Genomic DNA, 16,338 nt, shown 5'->3' with positions numbered 1-16,338 from the left:
AACAATAAATTTTCAGAAGGAGGGTTAGAAATTAATTTGCGGTACCTACATTGATGAACGATTCAAAATGAAGATGGGGGTGATGAGGCAGTGGAAGCATTACCAAATAGTTAAGAGCTTGGGGAGAATTGGGGTGAAGGTTGCTTAGCATGCTGAGTCAAATTCACGCTGATGTTCTGGATTTTAACTAAAAAGTCAGTTAAAAACCTGCAGATCTGCTTTAATTTACGAGCTATGCCCCACTAATCTGGATATCTCAATGTGGTTATCTGGGTAACTGACAATCCTGGAACACCTGGTGGACTCCTCATGAGTCTGTTCATATGTTCAAATTTATTTAAGTCCGAGAGTGAGGAACAACCCACTGTTTGGCTGACTTAAGCACCAGGATGGGCTGGTGTTCAGCTCGCTGCTCTGCAAGGTTTACTCATCTCTGCACTGAACTGGGATGTGGCCTACAACTAATGGGCTCATGAGTCAACTGCAGAGATGACTGATGCTATCTAATGGGACAGTACAGACATCTTCACAATTTTGAGTACTTAGGCTGGCCAAGTTGCTTACTAGGCCTGACTCAGGTACATATGATTTTTTTTTGTGTTCTATTGCTGAGCAGCAGTGAACCCTCTGATTGGCCTATCAGAGTTGTCTTTAGGAACTAGTCGACTTGATCAGCATTTCTGATCTGGCTATTGATCACGATTGCACTTAATGAAAAAAAAGGTCAGACCTGGTATAACTCCAGCAGATTTATTGAAGTCAATGGAAAGAAACAACTGTTCACAGAACGATAAGTAAAAGTTAATTTTCATTTTCATTTGATTAGGCTATCTAGTCTGCCATCATTTTGGCTCAGTTCTTCTTTCTCTAGTTATATAGTCTGGTCTGCTTGGCATGTCTCCCACCTCACTATTAGCAAAACATTATATTGACAAAGAAGTATTATATTATCCTACATGCTGCTTAACTGCTACATTTACTCTTTTGGCTTCACCATACAGAGATATTCACCATGTTCCACTCAAATCTCACCTACCTTCTCTGCTATTGAAAACTAATTTGTTCTCTCTGTTTCTCGGTTTGAAGGATCTTGGATCTGAAATGTGAATTTTGTCTCTGTACACAGAGGCCTGGCCTGCAGTGTGTTTCCAGCATTTTCGGCTTATGTTTGGGTTAAGCCAAACCTTACCACATGGTAATGATTCAACAGATTGGAACAAAAAAATGACACAAAGCATTGCATTAGTTGTTAAAAGCGAACAGGTAAGTATATATTTACAGTTCAAAAATGTAATTCAAATATAGATTTTAGAAGGAATATTGGCTTCTTATACTGTGACTAGGGCAAGATACCTAATCAAAAATATATCTTTGATCTATCTTAAATACAGAACTGATAACTGATTGAAGTAATTTAAAACTGAGATCAAAATTATATCCTATAAAATCTATGGTGTCTTGTGAGTAGGAACAATAGTAGTGTCCATCAGGCTGCTGATGAACACCCTTGAACGGAAAATCCTAAGTCTACATGAAACGCTGTCGTAGGAAAGCAGCATCCATCATTAGGAATCCCCATGACGCAGGACATGCTCTCTTCTCACTACTTCCATCAGGGAAGTGGTACAGGAGCCTCAGAACTCCCACACCAGGTTCAGGAACAGTTATTACCCCTCAAACATCAGACCCTTAAACTGAACGGGAAAACTTCATTCAACTTCATCTGCCCTATCATTGAAATGTTCCCACAATCAATGGACTCACTTTCAAGGTCTCTTCATTTCATGCTCTTGATATTGTTTACTTATTTATTATTATTATTATTTCTTCTTTTTGCATTTGCACAGTTTGTTGTCTTCTGCTCTCTGGTTGAACACCTAAGTTGGGTGGTTTTTCACTGATTCTGTTACAGTTATTATTCTATAGATTTACTTTGAGCTACATTTTGCAATGGATTTCTTTCTCTGAATATACAATATGGTATCAGAAATGCTAAACACTTGGTGGAAAAGTGCACTTACATTGGTCTGAAATTTCCTTTGTGTATGACCTTAAAATACTCCCAATCCTAGATCCAAGATCCCAAAGGCATGTTACACCAGAACGCACACAAAATGCTTGAGGAACTCAGCAGGCCAGGCAGAATCTATGGAAAACAGTCAATGTTTTGGGCTGAGACCATTCGGCAGGACTAAAGAAAAAAAAACTGAGAAGATTTGAAAGGTGTGGGAGGGGAGAGAGATATACAAGGTAACAGGTGAAACCTGAAGGGGTAGGGATGAAGTAAAGAGTTGGGAAGTTGATTAGTGAAAGAAATACAGAGCTGGAGAAGGGGGGAGTCTGATAGAAGACCCCCCCCATCTTTTAAATCTACTCCTCAGCATTTTTCCCCAGTCCTGCCGAAGGGTCTCAGCTTGAAACGTTGACTGGACTCTTTTCCATAGATGCTGCCTGGCCTGCTGAGTTCCTCCAGCATTTTGTGTGTGTTGCTCGGATTTCCAGCATCTGCAGTTTTTCTCTTGTGATTGGATTACACCAGAACATCCTGTCAAACTCACAGTAGTGTGCTTAGCCTTATAATAACCACAAATAAGATTGAACAATAACAGGAAAGTACCCAGTCAAACCATTTATCTTGTTTTTACATGTGATTCGTTTCCCTATGATTCATGCACATCAAGCCAAACATGTTTAGAGACCTGAAAATGGGAAAATGTTAAATTTTTCACATGCTTTGTACTATTACTAATTTGACTCATTCTTAACTGCAAACTGATATAATTTCACTTTGTCTTCTGATGCTTACAGACATTTGTAATATTCAAGTGCATTTTGGACAATTTTGATTGCTTTCATAGATTGGAGTATTCTTATAAACACTTAAGGGCGAATTCCCAAAATTCACAACCCTCTATTAGAAAACATTTTTCCTCATCCAGTGATGAATGATTAAGCCTTATATTGAGGCTATGACACCTCCTAATTCTTGACTCCTCAGCCAGGTTTAACATCCTCCAGTAGAGCATCCATAGAATTTTAGGCGTCACTGAGATCACCTCACATCCTTCTAAATTCAAAGAAAGTAAATATCTTTTCCTAGGGCAATTCCTGTTCTCTCCAATCCAAGAAATTAATCAGAGGAGTTACAGAAGAATACGCTATGAAACAAGCTCTTTGGTTTAATGAGAATATGCCAACCATCAAGCCAATCTTGTATTAATCCTGTTTTATTCTCTCTACATTCCCATCAATGTTTTGAGATTGCACAACTCACTTGCACACCAGGGGAATTTACAGTGGCCAATTGACCTACTGACTTGCATGAATTTGGAGCACCTGGGAGAAACCCTTGAGCTCACAAGGCCAGAATCAAACTCGGGTTTTGGAGCTGTACCATTCCAGCATGAAGCTTTGTTGCATTCCTTCTCAACAAATAATTCCCTCAGTGAGGAGCGTGAAACGTTCCATGTTACTCTTGGCCTGGTATCGCGGAGGTCATATATAATTGTAATGTCATTCTGATACTTCGCACTAGCATAGCATCTTGACTTCCCCTGTACTTAGAAACATAGAAAATAGGTGCAGGAGTAGGCCATTCGGCCCTTTGAGCCTGCACCGCCATTCAGTATGATCATGGCTGATCATCCAACTCAGAACCCTGTACCTGCTCTCTCTCCATACCCGCGATCCCTTTAGCCATATCTAACTTCCTCTTAAATATAGCCAATGAACCGGCCTCAACTGTTTCCTGTAGCAGAGAATTCCACAGATTCACCACTCTTGTGTGAAGAAGTTTTTCCTCATCTCGGTCCTAAAAGGCTTCCCCTTTATCCTTAAACTGTGACCCCTCGTTCTGGAATTCCCCAACATCAGAAACAATCTTCCTGCATCTAGCCTGTCCAATCCCTTTAGAATTTTATATGTTTCAATAAGATCCCCCCTCAATCATCTAAATTCCAGTGAGTATAAGCCTAGTCGATCCAGTCTTTCTTCATAAGAAAGTCCTGCCATCCCAGGAATCAATCTGGTGAACCTTCTCTGTACTCCCTCTATGGCAAGAATGTCTTTCCTCAGATTAGGGGACCAAAACTGCACACAATATTCTAGGTGCGGTCTCACCAAGGCCTTGTACAACTGCAGTAGAACCTCCCTGCTCCTGTACTCAAATCCTTTTGCTATGAATGCCAACATACCATTTGCCGTTTTCACCGCCTGCTGTACCTGCATGCCCACCTTCAATGACTGGTGTACAATGACACCCAGGTCTCGTTGCATCTCCTCTTTTCCTAATCGGCCACCGTTCTGATAATAATCTGTTTTCCTGTTCTTGCAACCAAAGTGGATAACCTCACATTTATCCACATTAAATTGCATCTGTCATCATGAATTTTCCCACTCACCTAACCTATCCAAGTCACCCTGCATCCTCTTAGCATCCTCCTCACAGCTAACACCGCCGCCCAGCTTCGTGTCATCCGCAAACTTGGAGATGCTGCATTTAATTCCCTTGTCTAAATCATTAATATATATTGTAAACAACTGGGGTCCCAGCACTGAGTCTTGCGGTACCCCACTAGTCACTGCCTGCCATTCTGAAAAGGTCCCGTTTACTCCCACTCTTTGCTTCCTGTCTGCCAACCAACTCTCTATCCACATCAATACCATACCCCCAATACCGTGTGCTTTAAGTTTGCACACTAATCTCCTGTGTGGGACCTTGTCAAAAGTCTTTTGAAAATCTAAATATACCACATCCACTGGCTCTCCCCTATCCACTCTACTATTTACATCTTCAAAAAATTCTATAAGATTCATCAGACATGATTTTCCTTTCACAAATCCATGCTGACTTTGTCCGATGATTTCACCTCTTTCCAAATGTGCTGTTATCACATCTTTGATAACCGACTCTATCATTTTCCCCACCACTGATGTCAGACTAATTCCCTGGTTTCTCTCTCCCTCCTTTTTTAAAAAGTGGGGTTACATTAGCCACCCTCCAATCCTCAGGAACTAATCCAGAATCTAAGAAGTTTTGAGAAATTATCACTAATGCATCCACTATTTCTTGGGCTACTTCCTTAAGCACTCTGGGATGCAGACCATCTGGCCCTGGGAATTTATCTGCCTTTAATCCCTTCAATTTACCTAACACCACTTCCCTACTAACATGTATTTCCCTCAGTTCCTCCATCTCACTAGACCCTCGGTCCCTTACTATTTCCAGAAGATTATTTATGTCCTCCTTAGTGAAGACAGAACCAAAGTAGTTATTCAATTGGTCTGCCATGTCTTTGTTCCCTATGATCAATTCACCTGTTTCTGTCTGACTGTAAAGGACCTACATTTGTCTTGACCAATCTTTTTCTTTTCATGTATCTACAAAAGCTTTTACAGTCGGTTTTTATGTTCCCTGCCAGCTTTCTCTCATAATCTTTTTTCCCTTTCCTATGTACTTACTGCACATGTATTAAAATTCTGAAATTCATGTCCAATGATATAGAAATATTGAAACCTACAGCACAATACAGGCCCTTTGGCTCACAGGGTTGTGCTGAACATGTCCTTACCTTAGAAATTACTAGGCTCACCTATAGCCCTCTATTTTTCTAAGCTCCATGTACCTATCCAGGAGCCTCTTAAAAGACCCTATTGTATCCACCTCCCCCACAGTCGCTGGCAGCCCATTCCACGCACTCACCATCCTCTGCATAAAATAAAACTTACCCCTGACATCTCCTCTGTACGTACTTCCAAACACCTTAATCCTGTGTCTTCTTGTGTTAGCCATTTCAGCCCTGGGAAAAAGCCTCTGACTATCCACACAATCAATGCCTCTCATCATCTTCTACACCTCTATCAGGTTGCCTCTCATCTTCCTTCACTCCAAGGAGAAAAGGCTGAGTTCACTCAACCTATTCTCATAAGGCATGCTCCCCAATCCAGGCAACATCCTTGTAAATCTCCTCTGCACCCTTTCTTTGGCTTCTACATCTTTTGTATAACATTATTTTCCTGTCTCTCACAACTTAAAAAAGCTTTACTTTTCTATTTTCCTTTCTTAGTAGCAGTTTTACATTTTTTTCATATTACATTTTAATGCATTTTGCTTCATCAGTTGCTATTATTATTATTTTTACTGTGTATTATTTATTTTTGTAACATTTAGCAATTTTTGTGTCTTGCACTGTAATTTGAGGACATATGTCAGTGATAATAAACTGTATTCTGATTCCTTTGCAGTATCTCTGCTTATCACCAAAGTTATCTGTGGCAATGTTTAGGACGGTTGTTAAGATTGGCTATAGAAATTGGTATTGGCATTTGTTTTATTACTGGCACATGTACTGAGATACAGCAAATAGCTTTTGTTTGCATGCCAGTAATAAACCTGATTTGGATCCCACTGCCGTATCTCTGTAATTTCTGTAGATTCTGGCAGTCAAAATGAGCCAGAAATAATGCAACCACATACAGAATACTATATACACTTTTGCCTTTCTTCTTCCTAACAACAATGCAGTGAAACTCAGCTAAATAAATAAGTTACTAGTGAGGTAATATTAAATACCAGTGACCAATATATCAAAAATAAAACAAATTTTCCATGGTTACAACTGTAACAAAAAGGCCAGGGAAAGGCATATCAAACATATCACATAATGTCAACAATATTGCCCTAGCACCTAACTGTACTATTTCCTGCAAGATGTACAAGAGTGGGGAAAACTCTGGAACAAAAAATTAGGAAAAGGTACCCTTTCAATATCCAAGTACTTCCAGCAAATTACACTGCCAAGGATCTGCAGAAGCTCAGATCAAACCTGTTACTTCTTAAATGGACTAGCTTCTTCTTTAAGAATTTGCAGCAAAAAAAAGGATGCTGAAAATCTGAAACAAAAATAGGGAATTTTGTAAGTGTTCAGTGGGACAGACAACATCAGTGAGGAGACAGTCATTAGATTGCTTATTTTTTTCCCATGTTTCAAGTTGCCAAGGGGGCGGCAGCAAAAAAGAGGGACCTGTGATATGGTAGAAAGCAAAGATAAAGGTTATATTTACTTTCAGATGGAACAAAGTGAAAGAGATAAATTGAACCAAATGTACAGCTACATGTGCGGAAATGAAGGGGCTTTCCTTAAGTTGTTCACTCAATATCAAGTCCTAAGGCATTTAACATGTTGTGTTATAAGATGTGATGCTATTTCCTGAGCTTCTGTTGGGCATCAATGAAACAAGTCAAACGTAAAGGGTAATGATGGGAGTGGAATAGTGAATTAAAGATTCTATGCGTTGTATTCTAGCCCTTCAACATTAAAAGGCTACAACCTTATCCTATCTTTGGAGTGACCCTTTATAACTAAGAATACTATGCAGTGAGACTCTTGTTCACTTAACATTACAAATGCATATAAACAATACCAGTTGTAAATTTAGGAAGCATAAATGTGTAAGTAAAAATATGAATGAAATTCCTATGTTTCAATGACATGCCCAGAAACAAAAAAAAACAATTCTATGATAAAACTTGAGGGTGAGTGAACATCACTGCTTTGATAAACACAGGGAAAATGTGCTCCAGGTGGCTGTTACAGCTGAATGCCTCCCACACTTACTATATTTATTATTTCCTCTTCAAGAAGGCAATGTCAGTGGACAATTGAGCTCCAGAACAATCAATATGAAGAAAAATTGTACTTCCAAGTCAGGAATTGTGTTCAGCTTAAAGGGGAACCTGCTGGTGTAACATTCTTATTTTCCTGTCTGCTTGTTTGTCTTGATGATAGAGGATGCAGAATTGAATAGTGCTGTTGGATTGTCCTGGGCAAGAAACATAATTGCATTTTGTAGATGGATTATAATGCAACTATGATGCACTACTGGCTGGAAGAAGAATAGGTGCCAGTCAGGTAGATTATTTTGAACTTCTTGAGTGTTTTTGGAAGTATAGTCACCTATGCAAGTTGAGAGTATTCTCTTCAATGGTTTGTGCCTTGCGAGGAGTAGAAGAGGTTTGATATGGCAGATGGTGAATTCTGCCATAGGATACACTGCCGTTGATTTGCTCTTATAGCCACAATATTTAAGTGACTGGTTCAATTAACATTTTGGTCAATAATGAACATGAATAACTTGGCAATATCTTTGTAATGTAAGCTAAGGGCAGATGACTGACCATTCTATCGAAGATGCTTGCCACTTCTCAGCCCAGATCTTCTGTTGTCCAGGCCTTGATGAATCCAGGGAAGGACTATTCATTTCCTTAGAAATTGTGTATTAAATTGAGTATTGTGTTATCATGAACAAACACTCCTGCTTCTTATATTACAATGGAAAGAGAAGATCATTGACAAGGCAGTTGAAAATAGCTGGATTCGAGACATTGGTATTAAGGAGCCTTACTGATACTGTCCTGAAATTTGGATAATCCTCCTGCAACAATTATAACCACCTTTCTTAATATGTATAATGTGTATTTTTTTCTCCCTTGATGCTCAATAATTTCAGTTTCACTGGGATTTTTGAGACCACACTCATTGAAGGTTCCCTTCATGAAAAAGACAGTCGCTTTCACAAATCAGTTCTTTAGTCTCTTAAGACTTAGGTTGTGATGTACTGTGGAGAGCATTCTGACAGGCTGCGTCACTGTCTGGTATGGGGGGGGGGGGCTATTGCACAGGACTTTAAGAAGCTGCAGAGGGTTGTAAATCTATTCAGCTCCATCTTGGATACTGACCTACAAAGTACCCAGGACACTTTCAGGGAGCAGTGTCTCAGAAAGGCAGTGTCCATTATACAGAATCTCCAGCACCCAGGGCATGCCCTTTTCTCACTGTTACCATCAGGTAGAAGATACAGAAGCCTGAAGGCACACACTCAGCGTTTCAGGAACAGCTTCTTCCCTTCTGGCATCTGATTTCTAAATGGACGTTGAACCCTTGGACACTACCTCACTTTTTTTTAATATACAATATTTCTGTTTTTTGCACTTTTTAATCTATTCAATATATGTATATTGTAATTGATGTATTTATTTTTTTCTCTTCTAGATTATGTATTGCATTGACCTGCTGCTGCTAAGTTAACAAATTTCATGCCACATGCCGGTGATAATAAACCTGATTCTGAATTCTAATGAAGTCTGAATCAATGTGGTCCTAGACAAGGCAACGCCCCTCAATTGTAACTGCTCAAAAGCTGTCACTCCTTCCATTGCAAATGGTTGCTTTCCTCCATTCAGAACTGGCACCAGTGTTCATTAGCCCCATTGGAAACCTGACTATTCTCCAGGTCTCAATTTACCAAAGGCCATGACAGATGGCAAGTCTGCTAACATTAGGTCATCACAGGCACCACCCTATGAAAGCACACAAAGTATCAGGCCAGCAATGAAGCACATCATTACAGAATTAGTAGATACAGGTGGTTCAAACATAAGCATTAGTAGAATGATTTTATTTGCAACTATATGTGAGCTAATCCTCTCACCCTTTGTGATGAATGAATGGACCGTTTCTAAACAACATGGTTAGCAATGACTGAGTTGGCATGTGTGAATATCAATTCCTGCCACTTGGCATAAGACAGCCTAAAGCACTCAAATGGATTTACAATATTTATTATATAATATAAACACACAATAGAGATAGTACAATTAACCACATCCTACATTGTGTGATATTTACCTGCTATTCTTCAGTCAGCATATGTAGTTGAAGTGTTTTGTAATCTCTGGAGATTGTCCAACCAAGAGAATTACATCATTTTTCATTGTGTTTTAGGAATTTTCACAAATTAAAAAAAATTACTGGCACATGTTTAGTTCAAATGCTGAACTTGCACCTTAAAATGTTTAGCTAAACAGGATGTGAGATCATGTGCCAAAATATATCTAGGGCAGGCATAATTGGCTAAGTTGTGCTTGATTCAGCCTGACACCCAGATTTGCCCAACTTCTGCTCTTTCTCTCTTCCCATATTAACCTAGTGTGGATGTGTGGGTCAAATCAGTTTGAGAAGAAAATGCTCTACATTTCCCATTTTTAAATGCAAATTTCATAATATATTTTATTGTAGGAAAAGAATTAAGTTAAGGTGTGAACATGGGATGAAGAAGGATGTTGCTAGACCTCTGTTCAAGGAAAATATGAAAGGTATTCAGGATACTGTGGAATGTGGAGGTGTAGAAGGATTGAGTGTTCATATTATTTTCTTAATTAGTACTTTGGTACACATTTATACTTTGTTATGTATCTGTCATTGTGCCCAATTTATTTGTACACAGCCAACAAGGCTTCATACTTCATTCTGTTCTCTGTCTCCTTAAAACCTACTGTTTTGACTACCCATGTAGATTTTCCTTGGGTAACTATCTTCACAATTTTTTTGTGCTATCACAGCCTTGGCACACTATGCAAGTTAAAAATGTAGTACCAAAGCAGATTTTGTTGCACAATGTTAAATGAGATAAATGAGAATTTGGTTGATTAAATTTTGATGCAATTGACTTACCTTCTTTGCAGATTGTGGAACTGTACAGTGCATCCTATTATACAGTGCAATAACATTAATACTTGAATTTTGATTTGCAAGCATATCTATGAAAAGTATCCCAAAATATATTTACATAGTCATGTTATTACTTAAACTGAAGAAAAGTCAACAATATTTAGTGGACTTAGAAGCAAATACCACATGATTTTGTAGGTAATTGTAGTCTTTGTAATTCTATAAATAAAAGAAACAAATTCTTAAAAATTTTACAACAGCTTGATGAAAAAGAGGAGATTCATTAGTTCTTCCTATGATTCCTTGTACAGTTTAGTGTACACATTCTCATGTTAAAGTACCGAGATACTCGCAATTTCTCTAACCTTCTGAAGTGATTGGCCACAACGCCCACAAGCTCTCCAATGCGGTTCTCATTAGCTGGGTGCATTTTATGAAGGCACACAATGAGATCTTTGTTATCCTTTGTGTGGAACACAATGAGTTGATCTTTTCCTGTTGACACACTCACTCCAGTAACCTAAAGACAAGTAAAAAAAAAATTATAATATGCATCTTGCATACTGCTTTCACCTTTCTGCAATAATCCAAATGTAGTGATCCATTGTATCAGAAATTGACAATTCATTATGTGAATTAAATCACACAAAACACTGCCTCTAGGCTTTGAAAGAGCTATCAATATCATACAATTCCCTTGTCTCATAAATAATAACATCATAAGACCATAAGATCCTAAGATATAGGAGCAGAAGTAGGCCATTCAGTCCATTGAGTCTGCTGTGCATTCAATCATGGGCTGATCCAATTCTTCCAGTCATCCCAACTCCCCTGTCTTCTCCCCATACCCTTTGATGCCCTGGCTAATCAAGAACCTATCTGTCTCTGCCTTAAATGCACCCAATGGCTTGGCCTCCACAGCTCATGGCAACAAATTCCACAGATTTACCACCCTCTGACTAAGGTAATTTCTCAGCATCTCTGTTCTAAATGGAAGTCCTTCAATCCTGAAGTCGTGCCCTCTTGTCCTAGAATCCCCTACCATGGGAAATAACTTTGCCATATCTAATCTGTTCAGGCCTTTTAGCATTCTGAATGTTTCTATAAGATCCCCCCCCCCCCCCCCATTCTCCTGAACTCCAGGGAATACAGCCCAAGAGCTGCCAGACATTCCTCATGTGGTAACCCTTTCATTCCTGGAATCACATTCTCTTGAATCTTCTCTGAACCCTCTCCAATGTCAGCATATCCTTTCTAAAATAAGGAACCCAAAACTGCACACAATACTCCAAGTGTCATCTTACGAGTGCCTTATAGAGCCTCAACATCACATCCCTGCTCTTATATTCTATACCACTAGAAATGAATGCCAACATTGCATTCACCTTCTTCACCACTGCCTCAACACGGAGGTTAACCTTTAGGGTATCCTGCACAAGGACTCCCAAGTCCCTTTGCATCTCTGCATTTTGAATTCTCTCCCTATCTAAGTAATAGTCTGCCTATTTATTTCTTCCACCAAAGTGCATGAGCATGCACTTTCCAACATTGTATTTCATTTGCCACTTCTTTGCCCATTCCCCTAAACTATCTAAGTCTCTCTGCAGGCTCTCTGTTTCCTCAACACTACCCGCTCCTCCACCTATCTTTGTATTATTGGCAAATTTAACCACAAATCCATTAATCCCATAGTCCAATTCATTGATATACATCGCAAAAAGCAGCAGTCCCAACACCAACGCCTGTGGGGCTTCACTGGTAACCGGCAGCCAGCCAGAATGAGAAAGAAGAAGAAGAATTTGCCTTTCAACTCATGAGAGAGCACAGGCCATCAACTTTTTGCTGTTGACGTTTCTGTAGCAGGCAACTTCTTTTTTACGAGGTCAAGTTACTCAACCCAGCACGGATGGAAAGCATGCACAGGAGCTGGCTTGATTTGAACTTGGGACCTTCCCCTTCAAAGTCCAGTGCTGATGCCACTACGCCACCAGCTGGCACTAACCAGCCAGAATAGGATCCCTTTATTCCCACTCTCTGTTTTCTGCTGATCAGCCAATGCGCCACCCACGCTAGTAACTCCCCTGTAATTCCATGGGTTTTACCTTGCTAAGCAGCCTCATGTGCGGCACCTTGTCAAAGGCTTTCTGAAAATCCAAGTACAGCACATTTACTGCATCTCCTTTGTCTACCCTGCTTGTAATTTTCTCAAAGTATTGCAGTTGGTTTGTCAGGCAAGATTTTCCTTTCAGGAAGCCATGCTGACTTTGGCCTATCTTGTCATATGCCTCCAAGTACTCCGTAATCTCATCCCTAACAATCGATTCCAACAACTTCCCAACCACAGATGTCAGGCTAACAGGTCTATAGTTTCCTTTCTGCTGCTTCCCACACTTCTTAAATAGCGGAGTAACATTGCGATTTTCCAGTCATCCAGTACAATGCCAGAATCTATCAATTTGTGAAAGATCATTGTTAATGCCTCCACAATCTCTCCAGCTACTTCCTTCAGAACCCCAGGGTGCATTCCACCAGGTCCAGGAGATTCATCCGCCCTCAGACCATTAAGCTTCCTGATCACCTTCTCAGTTGTAATTTTCACTGCACATACTTCACTTCCCTGACACTCTTGAATGTCTGGTATACTGCAGATGTCTTCCACTGTGAAGACTGATGCAAAATACGTATTCAGTTCCTCTGCCATCTCTGTGTCTCTCATTACGGTATCTCCAGCGTCATTTTCTATTGGTCCTATATCTACCCTCAACTCTCCTTTATCCTTTATATATTTAAAAATACTTAAATAATAATAAAAATTGTTATTTTTTTCGGTTTGAAAATTTGAAGACCATTACACAGCACTGCGGTCATACTTTATTCATATGCTTTAATGATAGATGCTGGGATCATAATTACAGGGCAATTATTGTATGGTTCAAGCTTCACCTCAGGCAGAATTGGTGAACCTATGGCATATATACCAAAGATGCCAAGTGTAAAACATTTGTTGGCATACAGCATGTAGTGCAGTCCCTTGATTCTTTAAACCTCACCCATAAAAAAAGCTACCTAATGATTATCTTTACCACCAAATGAAGCAGAAAATGATATTTTACAACTCAAGAACGGTGAGATGTTTTCGCAGAATATGTCTCACACCATCTTGGTGCCAGTTGCACATTTGCAAGAACATGTAACATTGGATGATATATTTTGAAATCCTCACAGACCTGGTGTACACATCAGCATTTGGATATCAACGGTTGGGCCAGTTGGCATTGACTTCTCTCCGCTTATATTTTTTCTGGAACCTGCCAAGCAAAACATGATTTGGGAGTTTCTGACCTAGGGTCCACCAAGGGCTAAAGGCAAGGCCCTATGGCATAAAAAGGTTAAGTCCCCCTGAATTAGAAGAATATACTACTATGGTCTTGTGCTATATCAGATACGGTGCAGACAATGCCACAAACAATAAAAATACCCTGCCACCAACTCATCGTCAAATTTGTAGATGACTCCACGGTGATTGGATTACCAATAACAACAAAACAGCACACAGAAAAGGTGCAGAAATGGTCTGAATGGAGCAATAGCCAAAACCTTTCACTCCACATAAAAAAATAAAAGAAATAATTATTGATTTCAGGAAATTAAGAAGGTATGAACAAGCTCCACTACTCATAAATAGTGAAGCAGTGGAATGGATCTCCAGCTTTAAGTTCTTGGGTGTGGACATCACAGAGAAACTCTCTTGGACCACCAACACCCCCTTGGTAGGAGAGAATGCTCAGCAGTGGCTATACTTTCTTAGGAGTTTAAAGAGAGCAAATCTGCTCCAAAAGCTGTTGATAACCCTTTATCAAAGTGGAATTGAGAGCATACTGACCTACTGTGTGACAGTATGGTGCACTAACTGCAAAAAAATTGTCTAAAATGCACTTCAACAAGTGATCAGGACCGCACAGAGCATCACTGGGAATCAACTACCAGATATGGAAATGATCTACAACTCACAGTGTCTATGACATGCTTGTAACAACATGATGGACTCATCCCATCCCAGTAAACAGCTGCTCAATCTCTGACCATCCGGCAGGAGATACAGAAACACCTCTGAACAGACATCCAGACTGAAAAACAGCTTTTTCCCCAGGGCTATCGTGCAACTGTACAATGACACGTTTTAGAGTTGTTTGTTTTTAATTCAGTAGTAAATTAGGTATCATTCTAAATAACTCAGACATTATTTTAATTGTGGTTTTAGTAATTGAATTGTCAGTATGCTGTTTTGCACTGAGTGGAGTAGCACTACAATCTCATTGTGCTCAGCAATGACAATAAATCTCTAACTTCTGTCATTTGTGAGTGAACACTGGATATTCAGTGATAATAACATAGTTTAGCACCACCGTGAATATTTATTGTTTTGCAATAAACATACTTTATTTGAGTAAAACTGACCTTTTCTACACACTTGGCTTCATGTATCTCCTTTCAGCTAGCCTTCTTCCCCTCCCCCACCTCTTTATTTTGGCATCTTCCCCTTCCTTTCCAGTCCTGAAGAAGAGTCTCAGCCTGAAACATTGATTGTCTCTTCATTTCCATCGATGCTGCCTGGCCTGCTGAGCTCCTCCAGCATTTTGTGTGTGTTGCTTTGGATTTCCAGCATCTGCAGACTTTCTTGTGTTTATGTTATTAACAGTCTGTTGCAGTTTCATTAATAGTAAAGCAATGAATACATGTAAATAAGCCACAGGACTCATCCTTTTTCCTGAAAAAAGTCCATAATTATCGTTACTAACTCATAAATTAATGATAACTTCTGTTCAAAATTATCATGGCATTCAAGAGAAGCTTTGAGATTATCACCAATTTGTACACGTTTTCAAAAAGGTTCACCACCCTTCACTGGAACAACTAATACATCTCCAGAATTAATTTCCTTTTTTAAAATATGACTTACATGTACATTAAGATAACAATAACACTATGATGATGGATAATATCAGCATAATCATTTCATGTGGAAAACTGACATCTTTTTCCTCATTCTTTGGATAATCTGTTACTTACTTTAGTTTTGTAAACACCTCAGTGAGAGCAGTACCTTGATACTTCATAACACGGCATACACCACTATATTGTAGTTCAAAGCAGTACCCCACAAGTGTCTTCACATCATTTTTGAAACCTCACATATTGTACAAAATGCTGTTAATATGTACAATGTATATTGGGTTTACTAAATTCACAAAATGCATCAGAGGCTAAACAGATATTGATCCAGTTTAAAATTTCCAACTTCTACTTCCCTACAACTGTGGTTAAATAGAAAAGTAGACCCTGGTTTCAAAAGGACTCATGCATCTTCCTTTAGAGTCAGAGAAAAGTACAACACAGAAACAGGCTCTTCGGCCCATCTAGTCCATCTCAAAAACCATTTAATCTGCCTACTCCCATTGGCCTGCATTGGGACCATGGCCCTCTGTACTCCTACCATCCATGTACCTATCCAAACTTCACTTAAACATTGAAATTGAGCACGCATGCACTGCTTCTGCTGGCAGCTCACTCCACACTCTCATGCCCTTCTGAGTGAAGAAGCTTACCTCATGTTCCCTTTGAACTTCTCGCCTTTTACCCTTAACCCATGACCTCTGGTTGTAGTCCCACCCAACCCCAGTGGGAAAAGCCTGCTTGCATTTACCCTATCTATACCACTCATAATAGACAATAGACAATAGGTGCAGAAGTAGACCATTCGTCCCCTCGAGTCTGCACTGCCATTCTGAGATCATGGCTGATCATTCACTATCAATACCCAGTCCCTGCC

The 16,338-nt window shown here is 39.5% G+C and overlaps 1 protein-coding gene across 2 annotated transcripts in view; it reads right to left on the bottom strand.

Moving 5' to 3' along the window:
* myo1d (myosin 1D) overlaps positions 1 to 16,338 on the bottom strand; it is a 567,195-nt gene that overhangs the window by 132,069 nt on the left and 418,788 nt on the right. For both annotated transcript variants that reach the window (XM_059955714.1, XM_059955715.1), the window contains exon 21: positions 10,874 to 11,028. In XM_059955714.1, coding sequence (XP_059811697.1) covers positions 10,874 to 11,028 — 155 coding nt within the window. The remainder of the gene's footprint in view (positions 1 to 10,873; positions 11,029 to 16,338) is intronic.

The sequence above is a fragment of the Hypanus sabinus genome, chromosome X1, assembly GCF_030144855.1.
Source record: "Hypanus sabinus isolate sHypSab1 chromosome X1, sHypSab1.hap1, whole genome shotgun sequence".
Lineage (NCBI taxonomy): Eukaryota > Metazoa > Chordata > Chondrichthyes > Myliobatiformes > Dasyatidae > Hypanus > Hypanus sabinus.
Note: the sequence above shows the minus strand (reverse complement) of the source record. Positions and strands in the feature narration are given on the sequence as shown.